The sequence below is a fragment of the Oncorhynchus tshawytscha genome, linkage group LG29 (assembly GCF_018296145.1).
Source record: "Oncorhynchus tshawytscha isolate Ot180627B linkage group LG29, Otsh_v2.0, whole genome shotgun sequence".
NCBI classification, from domain to species: domain Eukaryota; kingdom Metazoa; phylum Chordata; class Actinopteri; order Salmoniformes; family Salmonidae; genus Oncorhynchus; species Oncorhynchus tshawytscha.
The window spans coordinates 29275763-29296271 of NC_056457.1; the positions used below are offsets into that span (position 1 = coordinate 29275763).

The 20509-nt window shown below is 47.1% G+C and overlaps 1 protein-coding gene across 4 annotated transcripts in view; it reads left to right on the plus strand.

The window, feature by feature from the left end:
- The window catches only part of LOC112227637 (methionine synthase reductase), a 29096-nt gene extending 9231 nt beyond the window's left edge, over window positions 1-19865 (plus strand). For 3 of the 4 annotated variants that reach the window (XM_024392436.2, XM_024392437.2, XM_024392438.2), the window contains exons 12-15: window positions 747-865; window positions 15764-15856; window positions 19194-19385; window positions 19502-19833. In XM_024392436.2, the coding sequence (XP_024248204.1) occupies window positions 747-865; window positions 15764-15856; window positions 19194-19385; window positions 19502-19646 (549 nt within the window). In that variant the 3' untranslated portion in view covers window positions 19647-19833. Of the gene's footprint in view, window positions 1-746; window positions 866-15763; window positions 15857-19193; window positions 19386-19501 lie in introns of all 4 variants that reach the window. The other variant, XM_024392435.2, reaches the window with a different exon arrangement.
- Window positions 19866-20509: the final 644 nt, after the last annotated feature.

The window sequence follows — 20509 nt, forward strand, 5'->3', positions numbered from 1 at the left end:
ATTCCGGTTTCGACTTTACCGGGCAGATGGCAGACAGCATGTATGGCGTTGTGTGGACGAGTGGTTTGCTGATGTCAGTGTAGTGAACAGAGTGCCCATGTTGGCGGTGGGGTTATGGTATAGGCAGGCATAAGCTATGGACAACGAACATAATTTTATCGATGGTAATTTTGAATGCACAGAGGTACCGTGATGAGATCCTGAGGCCCGTTCTCGTGCCGTTAATTCACCGCCATCACCTCCGGTTTCAGCATGATAATGCACGGCCCCACGTCGCAAGGATCCTGGAAGCTGAAAACGTCCCAGTTCTTCCATGGCCTGCATACTCACCAGACATGTCACCCATTGAGCATGTTTGGGATGCTCTGGCTCTATGTGTGCGACAGTGTGTTCCAATACCCAGAAACTTTGCACAGCCATTGAAGAGGAGTGGGACAACATTCCAAAGGCCACAATCAACAGCCTGATCAACTCTATGCGAAGGAGATGTGTCGCGCTGCATGAGGCAAATGGTGGTCACACCAGATACTGACTGGTTTTCTGATCCACACCCCTACCTTTTTTACAGGTATCTGTGACCAACAGGATCTGTATTCCCAGTCATGTGACATCCATAGAATAGGGCCTAATGAATTTATTTCAATTGACTGATTTCCATATGAACTATAGCTCAGTAAAACCTTTTGAAATTATACGAGTGTATAGGTGTGACACACCCATAAACACTTTTTGACCTTTGACCTCAGGTCCATGTGTGTGTGCGTCAGAACTGCTCCTTCCGCCTGCCCTCTGACCTCTCCAAACCCTTCATCATGATTGGACCAGGCACCGGGGTTGCACCCTTCATTGGATTCCTACAACAAAGGTACAGCCCACAAATATTGAGGATTCGTACTAAGCAGGCTACTGTTGTGTTTTAAGTGATGCTTGTTTATCTGGTCAGTGAGTAGAAGTATTTGTTTGAGGTTGTGAAGGCCAACTCTGTGTGAAGTTTTCTCTATGGCTCAAGAACAACGACATGAAGTCACCAGGCTGCTATAACAACCGTGATGCAAAAGGAGTGTGTTAAATGTTTACTGTTCAAGTACACCATCAATTTAATATTAACAATTCTTAAGCGATGTCATGTGTAAGTAACGCAAAAACGTGTGTGTCCAATAAGTCTGGTGGTAATTAGAGGTCGATCGATAATGTTTTTTCAACACCGATACCGATTTATTGGAGCACCAAAAAAAGCATTTTTTTTATATTTTTTATATATATATATACTTGTAATGATGACAATTACAACAATACTGAATGAATAATGAAATATAATACATAAATAAAATATATTTAGTCTCAAATAAATAATGAAACATGTTCAATTTGGTTTAAATAATGCAAAAACACAGTGTTGGAGAAGAAAGTAAAAGTGCAATATGTGCCATGTAAGAAAGCTAACGTTGAAGTTCCTTGCTCAGAACATGAGAACATATGAAAACTGGTGGTTCAATTTTCCCAGTTCTTTAATATTCCCAGTTAAGAAGTTTTAGGTAGTAGTTATTATAGGAATTATGACTCGTCGACTATTTCTCTCTTTTCCATTTTGTATTTCATACAGTTGAAGTTGGACGTTTACATACACTAAGGTTGGAGTCATTAAAACTCATTTTTCAACCACTCCACAAATTTCTTGTTAACAAACTATAGTTTTGGCAAGTCGGTTAGGACATCTACTTTGTGCGTGACACAAGTCATTTTTCCAACAATTGTTTACAGACAGATTATTCACTGTATCACAATTCCAGTGGGTCAGAAATTTACATACACTAAGTTGACTGTGCCTTTAAACAGCTTGGAAAATTACAGAAAATTATGTCATGGCTTTAGAAGCTTCTGATAGGCTAATTGACATCATTTGTATCAATTGGAGGTGTACCTGTGGATGTATTTCCAGGCCTACCTTCAAATTCAGTGCCTATTTGCTTGACATCATGGGAAAATCTAAATAAATCAGCCAAGACCTCAGAAGAAAATAAAAAAAATGTAGTCCTCCACGAGTCTGGTTCATCCTTGGGAGAAATGTCCTCTGGTCTGATGAAACAAAATAGAACTGTTTGGCCATAATGACCATTGTTATGTTTGGAGGAAAAAGGGGGAGGCTTGCAAGCCAAAGAACACCATCTCAACCATGAAGCATGGGGGTGGCAGCATCATGTTGTGGGGGTGCTTTACTGCAGGAGGGACTGGTGCACTTCACAAAATAGATGGCATCATGAAGATGGAAAATCATTTGGATATATTGAAGCAACATCTCAAGACATCAGTCAGGAAGTTAAATCTTGGTCACAAATGGGTCTTCCAAATGGACAATGACCCCAAGCATACTTCCAAAGTTGTGGCAAAATGGCTTAAGTCAAGGTATTAGAGTGGCCATCACAAAGCCCGGACCTCATTTCTATAGAAACTTGTGGGCAGAACTGAAAAGGCGTGTGCGCGCAAGGAGGCCTACAAACCTGACTCAGTTACACCTGCTCTGTAAGGAGGAATGGGCCAACATTCACCCAACTGATTGTGGGAAGCTTGTGGAAGGCTACTTGAAACTTTTGACCCAATTTAAAGACCATGCTACCAAATACTAATTGAGTGTATGTAAACTTCTGACCCACTGGGAATGTGCTGAAGTAACTCATTCTCTCTACTATTATTTTGACATTTCACGATCTTAAAATAAAGTGCTGATCTTAAGACATAATGTTTTTTTATTAGGATTAAATGTCAGGAATTGTGAAAAACTGAGTTTGAATGTATTTGGATAAGGTGTATGTAAACTTCCAGCTTCAACTGTATACCTTTGACTAATGGATGTTCCTATAGGCACTTTAGTATTGCCAGCCTAATCTCGGGAGTTGATAGGCTTGAATTCATAAACAGCGCTGTGCCTTAAGCATTGCTAAGAGCTTCTCGCAAACACAGTAAAGTGCTGTTTGAATGAATGCTTACGAGCCTGCTGCTGCCTACCACTGCTCAGTCAGACTGCTCTATCAAATATCAAATCATAGACTTAATTATAATAAACACACAGAAATGCCAGCCTTTGGTAATTTAATATGGTCAAATCCGGAAACTATAATTTCGAAAACAAAACGTTTATTCTTTCAGTGAAATACGGAACCATTCCGTATTTTGTCGAACAGGTGGCATCCCTAAGTCTAAATATTGCTGTTATATTGCACAACCTTCAATGTTATGTCATAATTATGTACAATTCTGGCAAATGAATTACGGTCTTTGTTAGGAAGAAACACAGGTCACAACGAGCCAGGTGGCCCAAACTGCTGCATAAACCCAGACTCTGCTCGCACTGAACGCAAGAGATGGGACACAATTTCCCTAGTTAATATTGCCTGCTAACATGCGTTTATTTGAACTGAATATGCAGGTTTAAAAATATATATACTTCTGCGTATTGATTTTAAGAAAGGATGTTTATGGTTAGGTACATTTGTGCAATGAATGTGCTTTTTTTTTTTTGCAAATACGCTTTTGCTAAATCATCAGCCATTTGGCGAAGTTGAAGTAGGCTGTGATTCGATGATAAATTAACAGGCACCGCATTGATTATATGCAACGCAGGACAAGCTAGTTAAACTAGTAATATCATCACCAATGTGTAGTTAACTGGCGATTATGTGAGGATTGATTTTTTTTTATTTTTATAAGATAAGTTTAATGCTAGCTAGCAACTTACCTTGGCTCCTTGCAGCCAAGAGGTCCTTTCGACGCTGCACTCGCGTAACAGGTGGTCAGCCTACCACGCAGTCTCCTCGTGGAGTAACAGGTGGTCGGCCTGCCACGCAGTCTCCTCGCGGAGTAACAGGTGGTCGGCCTGCCACGCAGTCTCCTCGCGGAGTAACAGGTGGTCGGCCTGCCACGCAGTCTCCTCGCGGAGTAACAGGTGGTCGGCCTGCCACGCAGTCTCCTCGCGGAGTAACAGGTGGTCGGCCTGCCACGCAGTCTCCTCGCGGAGTAACAGGTGGTCGGCCTGCCACGCAGTCTCCTCGCGGAGTAACAGGTGGTCGGCCTGCCACGCAGTCTCCTCGCGGAGTAACAGGTGGTCGGCCTGCCACGCAGTCTCCTCGCGGAGTAACAGGAGGTCGGCCTGCCACGCAGTCTCCTCGCGGAGTAACAGGTGGTCGGCCTGCCACGCAGTCTCCTCGCGGAGTAACAGGTGGTCGGCCTGCCACGCAGTCTCCTCGCGGAGTAACAGGTGGTCGGCCTGCCACGCAGTCTCCTCGCGGAGTAACAGGTGGTCGGCCTGCCACGCAGTCTCCTCGCGGAGTAACAGGTGGTCGGCCTGCCACGCAGTCTCCTCGCGGAGTAACAGGTGGTCGGCCTGCCACTCAGTCTCCTCGCGGAGTAACAGGTGGTCGGCCTGCCACGCAGTCTCCTCGCGGAGTAACAGGTGGTCGGCCTGCCACGCAGTCTCCTCGCGGAGTAACAGGTGGTCGGCCTGCCACGCAGTCTCCTCGCGGAGTAACAGGTGGTCGGCCTGCCACGCAGTCTCCTCGCGGAGTAACAGGTGGTCGGCCTGCCACGCAGTCTCCTCGCGGAGTAACAGGTGGTCGGCCTGCCACGCAGACTCCTCGCGGAGTAACAGGTGGTCGGCCTGCCACGCAGTCTCCTCGCGGAGTAACAGGTGGTCGGCCTGCCACGCAGTCTCCTCGCGGAGTAACAGGTGGTTAACTCTAGTGGTAATGTGCCAAACAGAGCTGGGATTAACACTAGTTCTTCAATGAAACTACGTGTAAGAGGAAATGAGCTCTAAACGCCAATCGAAGGTCCATTGTGTGTTCTACCTCCTAATGGTTAAAGGAGTAATCTGCAGTTTACCACATCCATGTTTTTGCTTATAAATTGATATAATAATTATATAATAATTTTGCACGCCCAATTTTTCAGTTTTTGATTTGTTAAAAAAGTTTTAAATATCCAATAAATGTCGTTCCACTTCATGATTGTGTCCCACTTGTTGTTGATTCTTCACAAAAAAATACAGTTTTATATCTTTATGTTTGAAGCCTGAAATGTGGCAAAAGGTCGCAAAGTTCAAGGGGGCCGAATACTTTCGCAAGGCACTGTAGGTATATAGCAGCCTTCAGTAACATGTAGGTATAGAGCAGCCTTCAGTAACATGTAGGTATAGAGCAGCCTTCAGTAACATGTAGGTATAAAGCAGCCTTCAGTAACATGTAGGTATAGAGCAGTAACATGTAGGTATAGAGCAGCCTTCAGTAACATGTAGGTATAAAGCAGCCTTCAGTAACATGTAGGTATAGAGCAGCCTTTAGTAACATGTAGGTATACAGCAGCCTTCAGTAACATGTAGGTATAGAGCAGCCTTCAGTAACATGTAGGTATAGAGCAGCCTTCAGTAACATGTAGGTATACAGAGCAGTAACATGTAGGTATAGAGCAGCCTTCAGTAACATGTAGGTATAAAGCAGCCTTCAGTAACATGTAGGTATAGAGCAGCCTTAGTAACATGTAGGTATACAGCAGCCTTCAGTAACATGTAGGTATAGAGCAGCCTTCAGTAACATGTAGGTATAGAGCAGCCTTCAGTAACATGTAGGTATAGAGCAGCCTTCAGTAACATGTAGGTATAGAGCAGCCTTCAGTAACATGTAGGTATAGAGCAGCCTTCAGTAACATGTAGGTATAGAGCAGCCTTCAGTAACATGTAGGTATAGAGCAGCCTTCAGTAACATGTAGGTATAGAGCAGCCTTCAGTAACATGTAGGTATACAGCAGCCTTCAGTAACATGTAGATATATAGCAGTAATATGTAGGTATAGAGCAGCCTTCAGTAACATGTAGGTATAGAGCAGCCTTCAGTAACATGTAGGTATATAGCAGCCTTCAGTAACATGTAGGTATAGAGCAGCCTTCAGTAACATGTAGGTATAGAGCAGCCTTCAGTAACATGTAGGTATATAGCAGCCTTCAGTAACATGTAGGTATACAGCAGCCTTCAGTAACATGTAGGTATACAGCAGCCTTCAGTAACATGTAGGTATAGAGCAGCCTTCAGTAACATGTAGGTATAGAGCAGCCTTCAGTAACATGTAGGTATAGAGCAGTAACATGTAGGTATAGAGCAGCCTTCAGTAACATGTAGGTATAGAGCAGCCTTCAGTAACATGTAGGTATAGAGCAGCCTTCAGTAACATGTAGGTATAGAGCAGCCTTCAGTAACATGTAGGTATAGAGCAGCCTTCAGTAACATGTAGGTATAGAGCAGCCTTCAGTAACATGTAGGTATAGAGCAGCCTTCAGTAACATGTAGGTATACAGCAGCCTTCAGTAACATGTAGGTATACAGCAGCCTTCAGTAACATGTAGGTATAGAGCAGCCTTCAGTAACATGTAGTTATAGAGCAGCCTTCAGTAACATGTAGGTATAGAGCAGCCTTCAGTAACATGTAGGTATAGAGCAGCCTTCAGTAACATGTAGGTATAGAGCAGTAACATGTAGGTATAGAGCAGCCTTCAGTAACATGTAGGTATAGAGCAGCCTTCAGTAATATGTAGGTATATAGCAGCCTTCAGTAACATGTAGGTATAGAGCAGCCTTCAGTAACATGTAGGTATAGAGCAGTAACATGTAGGTATATAGCAGCCTTCAGTAACATGTAGGTATAGAGCAGCCTTCAGTAACATGTAGGTATAGAGCAGCCTTCAGTAACATGTAGGTATAGAGCAGCCTTCAGTAACATGTAGGTATAGAGCAGTAACATGTAGGTATAGAGCAGCCTTCAGTAACATGTAGGTATAGAGCAGTAACATGTAGGTATAGAGCAGCCTTCAGTAACATGTAGGTATAAAGCAGCCTTCAGTAACATGTAGGTATAGAGCAGCCTTCAGTAACATGTAGGTATAGAGCAGTAACATGTAGGTATAGAGCAGTAACATGTAGGTATATAGCAGCCTTCAGTAACATGTAGGTATACAGCAGCCTTCAGTAACATGTAGGTATACAGCAGCCTTCAGTAACATGTAGGTATATAGCAGTAATATGTAGGTATAGAGCAGTAACATGTAGGTATATAGCAGCCTTCAGTAACATGTAGGTATAGAGCAGCCTTCAGTAACATGTAGGTATACAGCAGCCTTCAGTAACATGTAGGTATAGAGCAGTAACATGTAGGTATAGAGCAGTAACATGTAGGTATAGAGCAGTAACATGTAGGTATAGAGCAGCCTTCAGTAACATGTAGGTATAGAGCAGTAACATGTAGGTATAGAGCAGTAACATGTAGGTATAGAGCAGTAACATGTAGGTATAGAGCAGCCTTCAGTAAGCCCCGGTCATTGGCTGTGGAAAGGCAGCTTCTCGTTTTCTAAGTGCTTTTCAACATAGACAGTCATTTTCTCTGCATAAAGCTTTTCGCTGTAGGAAGAAGTTGGGTGAAACGATCTGTTAGTGTACCCTTGTCTCTCGGTCTCTCTGTCAGATTGTAAAACCTGTCACGAAGCTTTGTACAGTACCTGATTCTAAGATTCCAAACAAGGTGTCTACCCCTGATGTCGTGCTCTGATAAGAGATAACAATGTCCAATTTGACAACAGGACGCTGTTTCACCAACAGCCATTTTGAAAGCAGGTCGCCAACAAAGCCCGAATGCCCTCTTTTTTTTTAGCAACAAAGCAGCATTGGGACATTTAACTTCTTCTCCCTCATCCTTTCCTCATCGCTCCTTTTCCCCTCACCCTTTCCTCATCGCTCCTTTTCCCCTCATCCTTTCCTCATCGCTCCTTCTCCCCTCACCCTTTCCTCATCGCTCCTTTTCCCCTCACCCTTTCCTCATCGCTCCTTTTCCCCTCACCCTTTCCTCATCGCTCCTTTTCCCCTCATCCTTTCCTCATCGCTCCTTTTCCCCTCACCCTTTCCTCATCCCTCCTTTTCCCCTCACCCTTTCCTCATCGCTCCTTTTCCCCTCACCCTTTCCTCATCGCTCCTTTTCCCCTCACCCTTTCCTCATCGCTCCCTCTCCCCTCACCCTTTCCTCTTTCGCTCCCTCTCCCCTCACCCTTTCCTCATCGCTCCTTTTCCCCTCACCCTTTCCTCATCGCTCCTTTTCCCCTCACCCTTTCCTCATCGCTCCCTCTCCCTCACCCTTTCCTCATCGCTCCCTCTCTCCCCTCACCCTTTTCCTCATCGCTCCCTTTCCCCTCACCCTTTCCTCATCGCTCCTTTTCCCCTCACCCTTTCCTCATCGCTCCTTTTCACCCTTTCCTCATCGCTCCTTTCCCCTCACCCTTTCCTCCTCATCGCTCCTTTTCCCCTCACCCTTTTCCTCATCGCTCCCTCACCCCCTCACCCTTTCCTCTTTCGCTCCCTCTTTTCCCCTCACCCTTTCCTCATCGCTCCCTCTCCCCTCACCCTTTCCTCATCGCTCCCTCTTTTCCCCTCACCCTTTCCTCATCGCTCCCTTTCCCCTCACCCTTTCCTCATCGCTCCTTTTCCCCTCACCCTTTCCTCATCGCTCCTTTTCCCCTCACCCTTTCCTTTCCTTTTCCCCTCACCCTTTCCTCATCGCTCCTTTTCCCCTCACCCTTTCCTCATCGCTCCTTTTCCCCTCATCCTTTCCTCATCGCTCTTTTCCCCTCATCCTTTCCTCTCTCCCCTCATCCTTTCCTCATTGCTCCCTTTTCCCCTCACCCTTTCCTCATCGCTCCTTTTCCCCTCACCCTTTCCTCATCGCTCCTTTTCCCCTCACCCTTTCCTCATCGCTCCTTTTCCCCTCACCCTTTCCTCATCGCTCCTTTCTCCCCTCACCCTCACCCCCTCATCGCTCCTTCTCCCCTCACCCTTTCCTCATCGCTCCTTTTCCCCTCACCCTTTCCTCATCGCTCCTTTTCCCCTCACCCTTTCCTCACCCTTTCCTCGCTCCTTTTCCCCTCACCCTTTCCTCATCGCTCCTTTTCCCCTCACCCTTTCCTCATCGCTCCTTTTCCCCCCTCACCCTTTCCTCCCTTTCCGCTCCTTTTCCCCTCACCCTTTCCTCATCGCTCCTTTTCCCCTCCTTTCCTCTCACCCTTTCCTCATCGCTCCTTTTCCCCTCATCCTTTCCTCATCGCTCCTTTTCCCCTCACCCTTTCCTCATCGCTCCCTTTTCCCCTCACCCTTTCCTCATCGCTCCTTTTCCCCTCATCCTTTCCTCATCGCTCCTTTTCCCCTCACCCTTTCCTCATCGCTCCTTTTCCCCTCACCCTTTCCTCTTTTCGCTCCTTTTCCCCTCACCCTTTCCTCATCCTTCCTCATCGCTCCTTTTCCCCGCTCCTTTTTCCCCTCATCACCCTTTCCTCATCGCTCCTTTTCCCCTCATCCTTTCCTCATCGCTCCTTTTCCCCTCACCCTTTCCTCATCGCTCCCTCTTTTCCCCTCACCCTTTCCTCATCGCTCCTTTTCCCCTCACCCTTTCCTCATCGCTCCTTTTCCCCTCACCCTTTCCTCATCGCTCCTTTTCCCCTCACCCTTTCCTCATCGCTCCTTTTCCCCTCACCCTTTCCTCATCGCTCCTTTTCCCCTCACCCTTTCCTCATCGCTCCTTTTCCCCTCACTCCTTTCCCCTCTCCTCATCGCTCCTTTTCCCCTCTGTCTTTCCTCATCGCTCCTTTTCCCCTCACCCTTTCCTCATCGCTCCTTTTCCCCTCACCCTTTCCTCATCGCTCCTTTTCCCCTCACCCTTTCCTCATCGCTCCCTCTCCCCTCGCTCTTTCCTCTTCGCTCCCCTCGCTCTTTCCTCATCGCTCCCTCTCCCCTCATCGCTCCCTCTCCCCTCCCCCTTCTGGCATCCTGTCTTCCTTTTGTCAATCGATGGATGTTTTGAAAATGACTTTGTTCCACTTTGTAACTGCAGAACAGATGGAGCGAAGGAGCTATGGAGAGAGGGAACAAAGGAGAGAGGGAACAAAGGAGAGAGGGAACAAAGGAGAGAGGGAACAAAGGAGAGAGGGAACAAAGGAGAGAGGGAACAAGGAGAGAGCTCCCTCTCCCCTCCCCCTTCTGGAACAAAGGAATCGATGGATGTTTTGAAAATGACTTTGAACTTTGTAACTGCAGGGAACAAGGAGAGAGGGAACAAAGGAGAGAGGGAACAAAGGAGAGAGGGAACAAAGGAGAGAGGGAACAAAGGAGAGAGGGAACAAAGGAGAGAGGGAACAAAGGAGAGAGGGAACAAAGGAGAGAGGGAACAAAGGAGAGGAACAAAGGAGAGAGGGAACAAAGGAGAGAGGGAACAAAGGAGAGAGGGAACAAAGGAGAGAGGGAACAAAGGAGAGAGGGAACAAAGGAGAGAGGGAACAAAGGAGAGAGGGAACAAAGGAGAGAGGGAATGAGAGGGAACAAAGGAGAGGGAATGAGAGGGAACGGTTGAAATATCATAACTCAGTGGGATCTGGCGACCTCTGGCTGTCTGACATTGATTAGTCTTCTGAGCTTAAGGAGGAGTAATTCATTGAGGTTGTTCACCGGATGAACGGTAGTTGTATTTGGTTATTGTAAATGACTCTCTATAGTTTCTCCACATTCAGCTGAATGCATTCAAAATCAGGCATGCTAATGTCATTGTAATTCGGCATACAGGTTCAGTGATCAGAGCTCAGTGGCACTTCCTGGAATTGTCACGTACAGGCACATATTATCACAGTCTCCTAAAACTCTCATAACATCGCTCACACAGAGCATCAAAACCCATTCAGCATGAACACGGTCAGAGGAAATAAAACAATTGCTGAGTTTACCAAGACTTCATTCCTGCTGAATCACAGTTTCTTCTGCTCCTTGTTCATCAGAGCAGCATTGAGAGGTAACTGCCTCCTTTGGACCCAAAATGGAGTGATAGGTTCTGATGCTGTGGCACGACTTCCTGTCGTCTGGGCAGAGATGTGATTTTGGATTTAGAGGGATGGACCGTGTGGTCTGGGCTGAGATGTGATTTGTATTCATAGGGAGTGGTAGTGTGGTCTGGGCAGAGATGTCGTTTGTATTCAGAGGGAGTGGTAGTGTGGTCTGGGCAGAGATGTGATTTGTATTCAGAGGGAGTGGTAGTGTGGTCTGGGCAGAGATGTGATTTGTATTCAGAGGGAGTGGTAGTGTGGTCTGGGCAGAGATGTGATTTGTATTCAGAGGGAGTGGTAGTGTGGTCTGGGCAGAGATGTCGTTTGTATTCAGAGGGAGTGGTAGTGTGGTCTGGGCAGAGATGTCGTTTGTATTCAGAGGGAGTGGTAGTGTGGTCTGCGCAGAGATGTGATTTGTATTCAGAGGGAGTGGTAGTGTGGTCTGGGCAGAGATGTGATTTGTATTCAGAGGGAGTGGTAGTGTGGTCTGGGCAGAGATGTGATTTGTATTCAGAGGGAGTGGTAGTGTGGTCTGTGTGGTGCAGTAAAAGCCAGGCTATTGATATTGATCCCTGTGGGTTGAGGAGGAGAGGGGAGGGTTGAAGAGGGTTGCCATGAGGAGGGGAGGGTTGGGTTGGGGAAAGAGGAGCCCAGTTAAATATGTTTACAGATTAATTTTTTTAATCAGAAAATGTAAATGGTGGATGATGTCACTTGTTTGGTCTGCTCTCTGCTTACCTAATGTCTTCATCAATGAGACTGGAATGCTCAGGGTCTTCATCAATGAGACTGGAATGTTCAGGGTCTTCATCAGTGAGACTGGAATGTTCAGGGTCTTCATCAATGAGACTGGAATGTTCAGGGTATTCTTCAATGAGACTGGAATGTTCAGGGTCTTCATCAATGAGACTGGAATGTTCAGGGTCTTCATCAATGAGACTGGAATGTTCAGGGTCTTCATCAATGAGACTGGAATGTTCAGGGTCTTCATCAATGAGACTGGAATGTTCAGGGTATTCTTCAATGAGACTGGAATGTTCAGGGTCTTCATCAATGAGACTGGAATGTTCAGGGTCTTCATCAATGAGACTGGAATGTTCAGGTATTCTTCAATGAGACTGGAATGTTCAGGGTCTTCATCAATGAGACTGGAATGTTCAGGGTCTTCATCAATGAGACTGGAATGTTCAGGGTCTTCATCAATGAGACTGGAATGTTCAGGGTCTTCATCAATGAGACTGGAATGTTCAGGGTCTTCATCAATGAGACTGGAATGTTCAGGGTCTTCATCAATGAGACTGGAATGTTCAGGGTCTTCATCAATGAGACTGGAATGTTCAGGGTCTTCATCAATGAGACTGGAATGTTCAGGGTCTTCTTCAATGAGACTGGAATGTTCAGGGTCTTCATCAATGAGACTGGAATGTTCAGGGTCTTCATCAATGAGACTGGAATGTTCAGGGTCTTCATCAATGAGACTGGAATGTTCAGGGTCTTCTTCAATGAGACTGGAATGTTCAGGGTCTTCATCAATGAGACTGGAATGTTCAGGGTCTTCATCAATGAGACTGGAATGTTCAGGGTCTTCATCAATGAGACTGGAATGTTCAGGGTCTTCATCAATGAGACTGGAATGTTCAGGGTCTTCATCAATGAGACTGGAATGTTCAGGGTCTTCTTCAATGAGACTGGAATGTTCAGGGTCTTCATCAATGAGACTGGAATGTTCAGGGTCTTCATCAATGAGACTGGAATGTTCAGGGTCTTCATCAATGAGACTGGAATGTTCAGGGTCTTCATCAATGAGACTGGAATGTTCAGGGTCTTCATCAAGGAGACTGGAATGTTCAGGGTCTTCATCAATGAGACTGGAATGTTCAGGGTCTTCATCAATGAGACTGGAATGTTCAGGGTCTTCATCAATGAGACTGGAATGTTGATGGGGTCTTCATCAATGAGACTGGAATGTTCAGGGTCTTCATCAATGAGACTGGAATGTTCAGGGTCTTCATCAATGAGACTGGAATGTTCAGGGTCTTCATCAATGAGACTGGAATGTTCAGGGTCTTCAGAAACCTTATCCAGTCAAGGTTCTCCACATCATCTGGCGGGGCTGTAGATGGCGAGGGTGTAGATGGCGGGGCTGTAGATGGCGAGGGTGTAGATGATGGGGTGTAGATGGCGGGGCTGTAGATGGCGAGGGTGTAGATGGCGAGGCTGTAGATGGCGAGGGTGTAGATGATGGGGTGTAGATGGATGGGGTGTAGATGAGGGTGTAGATGATGGGGTGTAGATGGCGGGGTGTAGATGGTGGGGTGTAGATGGCGGGGTGTAGATGGCGGGGGTGTAGATGGCGAGGGTGTAGATGATGGGGCTGTAGATGGCGATGGGGTGTAGATGGCGGGGCTGTAGATGGCGAGGGTGTAGATGGTGTGGCTATAAATGGCGGGCGTGTAGATGGTGCGGCGGGCGTGTAGATGGTGGTAGATGGGGGTGTGGCCAGATGTAAATGGGGGCTGTAAATGGCGGGCGTGTAGATGCGGCGGCGGGCGTGTAGATGTCAGGGACACGGCTGTAGATGGCGGGGTGTAGATGGCGAGGGTGTAAATGGCGTGGCTGTAAATGGCGAGGGTGTAGATGATGGGGTGTAGATGGCGGCGCTGTAGATGGCGGGGCTGTAGATGGTGGGGTGTAGATGGCGGGGTGTAGATGGCGGGGTGTAGATGATGGGGTGTAGATGATGGGGTGTAGATGGCGGGCGCTGTAGATGGCGGCGCTGTAGATGGTGGTGGTGTAGATGGCGGGGTGCAGATGGCGGGCGTGTAGATGGCGAGGTGTAGATGGCGGGGTGTAGATGGTGGCGACGGGGCTGTAGATGGCGGGGTGTAGATGGTGGGGTGTAGATGGTGGCGGCGTGGCTGTAAATGGCTTGGCTGTAGATGGCGGGGTGTAGATGGCGTGTCTGTAGATGGACACGGCTGTAGATGGCGGCAGCGGGGGTGTAGATGGCGGGGCTGTAGATGGTGGCGACGGGGCTGTAGATGGTGGGGGTGTAGATGGCGGGGTGTAGATGGTGGGGCTGTTGATGGCCAGGCTGTAGATGGCGCGCTGTAGATGGCGTGGCTGTAGATGGAGGGCTGTAGATGATGGGGTGTAGATGATGGGGTGTAGATGGGCGGGGCTGTAGATGGCGGGGCTGTGCAGATGGCGGGGTGTAGATGGTGGCGGGCGTGTAGATGGTGGGGGTGTAGATGGCGGGGTGTAGATGGCGGGGCTGTAGATGGTGGGGTGTAGATGGTGGCGGCGGGCGTGTAGATGGGGGGGGTGTAGATGGCGGGGTGTAGATGGCGGGGCTGTAGATGGTGGCGACTGGGCTGTAGATGGCGAGGTGTAGATGACGGGGCTGTAGATGGCGTTGGCTGTAGATGCTGGGCTGTAGATGGCGGGGTGTAGATGGAGGGCTGTAGATGGTGGGGGTGTAGATGGTGGTGGTCGGGGCTGTAGATGGTGGCGGGGGTGTAGATGGCGGTGGTGGGGGTGTAGATGGTGGGGATCTAAATGGTGGGGCTGTAGATGGTGGGGTGTAGATGGTGGGTGTAGATGGCGGGGCTGTAGATGGTGGGGGTGTAGATGGCGGGGTGTAGATGGCGGGGCTGTAGAGATGGTGGCGACTGGGCTGTAGATGGCGAGGTGTAGATGGCGGGGCTGTAGATGGCGGGACTGTAAGATGGCTGGGGTGTAGATGGCGGGGTGTAGATGGTGGCAACGGGGCTGTAGGTGGTGGGGGTGTAGATGGCGGTGGTGGTGGGGATGTAGATGGTGGTGGGGGTGTAGATGGCGGTGGTGGTGGGGGCTGTAGGTGGTGGTGGGGGTGTAGATGGCGGCGGTGGTGGGGGTGTAGATGGTGGGGATGTAGATGGCGGGGTGTAGATGGCGAGGTGTAGATGGTGGCGACGGGGCTGTAGGTGGTGGGGGTGTAGATGGCGGTGGTGGGGCTGTAGATGGTGGGGATGTAGGGGTGTAGATGTCGAGGTGTAGATGGTGGCGACGGGGCTGTAGGTGGTGGGGGTGTAGATGGCGGCGGTGGTGGGGGTGTAGATGGTGGGGATGTAGATGGCGGGGCTGTAGATGGCGAGGGTGTAGATGGCGTGGCTGTAAATGGCGATGGTGTAGATGGCGAGGGTGTAGATGGCGTGGGTGTAGATGGCGGGGCTGTAGATGGCGGGGTGTAGATGGCGGGGTGTAGATGGTGGCGACGGGGCTGTAGATGGCGGGGTGTAGATGGCGGGGTGTAGATGGTGGCGACTGGGCTGTAGATGGTAGCGACGGGGCTGTTGATGGCCAGGGTGTAGATGGCGAGGTGTAGGTGGTGGCGACGGGGCTGTAGGTGGCGGGGCTGTAGATGGCGGGGTGTAGGTGGTGGCGACGGGGCTGTAGATGGCGGGGGTGTAGATGGCGAGGGTGTAGGTGGCAGCGCACTGGCTCAGCATTTTGTGTCTTTGTGCCACCTCTGTGCAAAGGATTCTGGGAGCCCTGACAGACTAGTTGGCCACAGGAGGAGTCACTTTTATAAGTGGGGCTGACTTGCGGAGGGACGTGTGTACACGCACATACACGACAATGAGCTTAACTCCTTGTTTTAGTTGTAATCTATGGTGAAGTGTGATCCATCTCTTTAGGAGCATGTTAACTTCCTGTCCCTTCTGGACTGCATCATCCCCAGCATAATGCTGGCTCTGTACAGTGTCACTGCTCTCTTTTAATGTCTGTTGTGACAAGGACTCTGTCCATTCTTCTGTGTTTTTATTGATTGGGCTTTGAGGTCTCCTCCAGTGTGTGTATTTGTCATGTTCTCCTTTTTGTTTTTCTCTTTCAGGGAGAAGGAGAGGGAGGAAAACCCAGAGGTGGAGTTCAGTGAGACCTGGCTGTTCTTCGGTTGTCGCCATAGAGACCGAGACTTCCTGTTTAGGTGAGTGTCATTTTGACCAAAACGTTTGGTCTTTCCAAAATGGCACCCCATTCCCTATGTTGTACCCTACTCCTGACCTGGGCCTGCATAGGGTTTCTGGTCGTAGTCCACTGTATAGGGAGTATGATGCCATTTCGGAAGCACCCATGTATTCCCAAAGTGAAACACCCAAATGGGTGAACTCTGACTTTTCCTCCAATCAGAGTGCAAAGTGAGCAGAGTGTCGAAGACGTTCCACAGGGACGCTGGCCCATGTTGACTCCAATGCTTCCCACATTTGTGTCACGTTGGCTGGATGTTCTTTGGGTGGTGGACCGTTCTTGATACACACGAGAACACGTTGAGTGTGAAAAACAGTGTTGCAGTTCTTGACACAAACCAATGCACCTGGCACCAACTACTATACCCTGTTCAAAGGCACTTAAACCCTTTGTCTTGCTCATTCACCCTCTGAATGGAGCACACACACACACACACACACGATACATGTCTCAAGGCTTAAAAATCCTTCTTTAACCTGGCTCCTCCCCTTCATCTACACTGATTTGAAGTGATTTTAACAGGTGACATCAATCAAGGGGTCATAGCTTTCACCTGGATAATTTTTTAAAAATTGTATTTATTTAACCTTTATTTAACTAGGCAAGTCCGTTAAGAACAAATTCTTATTTACAATGACGGCCTGCCCCGGACAAAACCGGATGACACTGGGCCAATTGTGTGCCGCCCTATGGGACTCCCAATCACGGCCGGTTGTGATACAGCCTGGAATCGAGCCAGGGTCTGTAGTGACTCCTCTAGCACTGAGATGCAGTGCCTTAAACCACTGCACCACTCGGGAGCGCAAGTTCACCTGGTCAGTCTGTCATGGAAAGAGCAGGTGTTCATAATGTTTTGTCCGCTCAGTGTCGCCATTCAGCCATTCCAGTACAGAAGACTTGAAAACATTTTGTATTTCAAATAAAACTGAACTTACTTAACTGAGAGGAATGCAGAACGTCCAAACTATCACCTTAAATGACTTGTAGCGCTACAAGGCCAGTACACCATTCAAAGCATTGCATTCTTAGTAGATGAATTTGTCCCGGAAATCATGAAAGAACAGATCAAAAGAAATATCCGCCTGTATTTGTTTATTTGCTTCCATCTCTTTGTTAAATACATCCTCACAGCCAGGTATCCTGGCCTGGTGGTTGTTTGTTCACAGTGTAGATCTCTCTATCTGCGGGAGTTCAACCTAACCCGGCTTTGTCCGGTCAGTGGGGGTCTGAAACGTGAAACTGATAGAAAAAGAATGCATTCCCTTTTGATGCTAAATATATTCTGTGGTCCTAGGCTAAACCCTGGTATCCCGGGTGTGACATTAACATTGCTACACAATGTTCTCTTTAAAAAGCCCTAATCAACCCCAAAACTTAACATGTGTGTTAGAGGGTGACACCGATCTGACCTCCAGTCAGATACTCAGACCCCCTAATGTTTGCAGTTTCCACCCGTTTTCTCCCTTACCCTCCTTATGGTTCCCTCCCTTTTTTCTCTCTCTTATCTCTCTTTTCATGGATTGTGATTTCGGTGCAGAGGGAAAGGGGGTTTGCTCGGCTCTTGTTAAGGACCAGATTGGCACCACCAGACCAGGGCTGTTTTCTCTGTCAATACACACCAGGGTTTGACTGAGAGCTGAGGCCAGACAGAAGAGCTCAGCTCAGTGGGGTCTGAGTGGACCCCTGGTACCAGGATGTTAACCTTTCAAACAGAAATCAAAGTCTCATTGTATTGGCTGACATTCAACAGAGAAGGGAGGGAAGGACAGAAAAGAGAGAAAGGAGGAGAAATGGGAAATGGCAATATGAAAGTCTCTTATCTAGAGAGAATACTTTTTCTCTGTTTGTTAGCATCTTTCCTCTGGACGTTTCTGTTAGACATCTTTCCCCTGGACGTTTCTGTCAGACATCTTTCCTCTGGACGTTTCTGTTAGACATCTTTCCTCTGGACGTTTCTGTTAGACATCTTTCCTCTGGACGTTTCTGTTAGACATCTTTCCTCTGGACGTTTCTGTTAGACATCTTTCCTCTGGACGTTTCTGTCAGACATCTTTCCTCTGGACGTTTCTGTTAGACATCTTTCCTCTGGACGTTTCTGTTAGACATCTTTCCTCTGGACGTTTCTGTTAGACATCTTTCCTCTGGACGTTTCTGTTAGACATCTTTCCTCTGGACGTTTCTGTTAGACATCTTTCCTCTGGACGTTTCTGTTAGACATCTTTCCTCTGGACGTTTCTGTTAGACATCTTTCCTCTGGACGTTTCTGTTAGACATCTTTCCTCTGGACGTTTCTGTTAGACATCTTTCCTCTGGACGTTTCTGTTAGATATCTTTCCCCTGGACGTTTCTGTTAGACATCTTTCCTCTGGACGTTTCTGTTAGACATCTTTCCTCTGGACGTTTCTGTTAGACGTGACATCTTTTAAGGGGGTGTGTTGTTCATGTTGTTCTTTGATCACCAGGAAGTGAACCCTCATCGCTGCTCTTGTTGATTCTGTCTGTGACCTCTTCCTCCCCTCTTCCTGTTTCCTCTCTTGTTTTTCTGGTGTTTAACATGCTTGGTAAACCAGGGATTTGTTTGCAGCTGTCAGAGGTAAAAGAGAATTGTTCATACTGAGTCATCCAGATGAATAAATGTCATAAGATAAACATGGTGTTGTATCAATGTGTGACATTCAACCCAGTGAAGGACAAAAAGAGAGAGAGAAATGTACAGTAAACACAATGTCTCCTTCGCTCACCTCCCCTGCAGTATTTACTGCATTTATTCTCATTCCTGTCATGGCCTTCATATTTTATTAAAACTAGTTCTCCCTGCTACTGCAAAACATTATGTGAATACCTTCACCCAAGTTCCCTGTGTTTCCAGACAACATCCCATATGTCTCTGTCTGTCTGTCTGCCGGTCCATCCTGTCAACCTTGGGTAAGGTTCTTCACTGGCCCAGAAAACAGTCAACTTTATCGTGCTGTTGCTATATACACAAGGCCCTGTTAAACATTGAGGCGGAATACACAAACAAGCAAGTAATGGACACAGACACACAGACAAGGTTGCAGCAAGGCTAGGTGGATTGATTGTAAAAAAAAATATGGTTATCAGAGGGACTCAACCTTATGAAGTCTATATTTGTCCATTTTTCTTGTGCTGAATATGGTGCATCGGCTAGCCTGTGTGTTTATGCTTAGGCTTCTACACCGCTTGGATGGATATTAAAAACAGTGAAATATATGTGTAAAATAACTCATTAAAGCTACAGTGTGTAAAATAACTCATCGGCTCTCTCTTTCTCTCAGAGAGGAGCTGCAGGGGTTTGTGGCCAATGGAACCCTCACCCATCTGAAAGTGTCTTTCTCACGGGACACTCCGGAAGGAACAGAAACACAGACCGAGACGGGACCCAGATACGTCCAACACAACCTGCTCAGCCATGCCAAAGACATCGTCAACCTCCTCCTCAAGGAGAATGGGTACCTCTATGTCTGCGGGTGAGCTCAGCTTTGATGATGTCAATAGGGAAACAATGGAACAATATGGTTGATAGAGATCATTATCTTAGTAGATGTGGATCACTGGTTTTACTGTCTGCCTTTTGCTCACACAGTGATGCTAAGAACATGGCTAAAGATGTAAACGACACCCTGATAGAGATGGTATCAGCAGAGCTTCAGCTGGATAAACTGGACGCCATGAAAAGACTGGCCGGACTCAGGGAGGAGAAACGTTATCTTCAGGACATCTGGAGCTGAAAGAATTCACACCCCTTGACTTTTTCTACATTTTTTTTTCGTGTTACAAGTTGGGATTGAAATGTATGTAATTGTCAGGCCAGCATCCCGGAGTCGCCTCTTCACTTTTGACGTTGAGACTGGTGTTTTGCAGGTACTATTTAATGAAGCTGCCAGCTGAGGACTTGTGAGGCGTCTGTTTCTAAAACTAGACACTCTAATGTACTAGTCCTCTTGCTCAGTTGTGCACCGGGGCCTCCCACTCCTCTTTCAATTCTGGTTAGCGCCAGTTTGCGCTGTTCTGTGAAGGGAGTAGTACACAGTGTTGGACGAGATCTTCAGTTTCTTGGCAATTTCTCACATGGAATAGCCCTCATTTCTCAGAACAAGAATAGACTGACAAGTTACAGAAGAAATGTATTTGTTTCTGGCCAGTTTGAGCCTGTAATCGAACCCACAATTGCTGATTCTCCATATACTCAGCTAGTCTAAAGAAGGCCAGTTGTATTGCTTCTTTAAGCAGAACAACAGTTTTCAGCTGTGCTAACATAATTGCAAAATAGTTTTCTAATGATCAATTAGCCTTTTTAAAATGATAAACTTGGATTAGCTAACACAACGTGCCATTGGAACACAGGAGTGATGGTTGCTGATAATGGGCCTCTGTAAGCCTATGTAGATATTCCATAACAAATCTGCTATTCCATTAAAAATTAGCCGTTTCCAGCTACAATAGTCATTAACAAAATGAACAATGTCTACACTGTATTTCTGATCAATTTGATGTTATTTTAATGGACAAAAATTGTGCTTTTCTTTCAAAAACAAGGACATTTCTAAGTGAATTCATTTTCAATACATTTACCAAACATTTCTAAAAACAT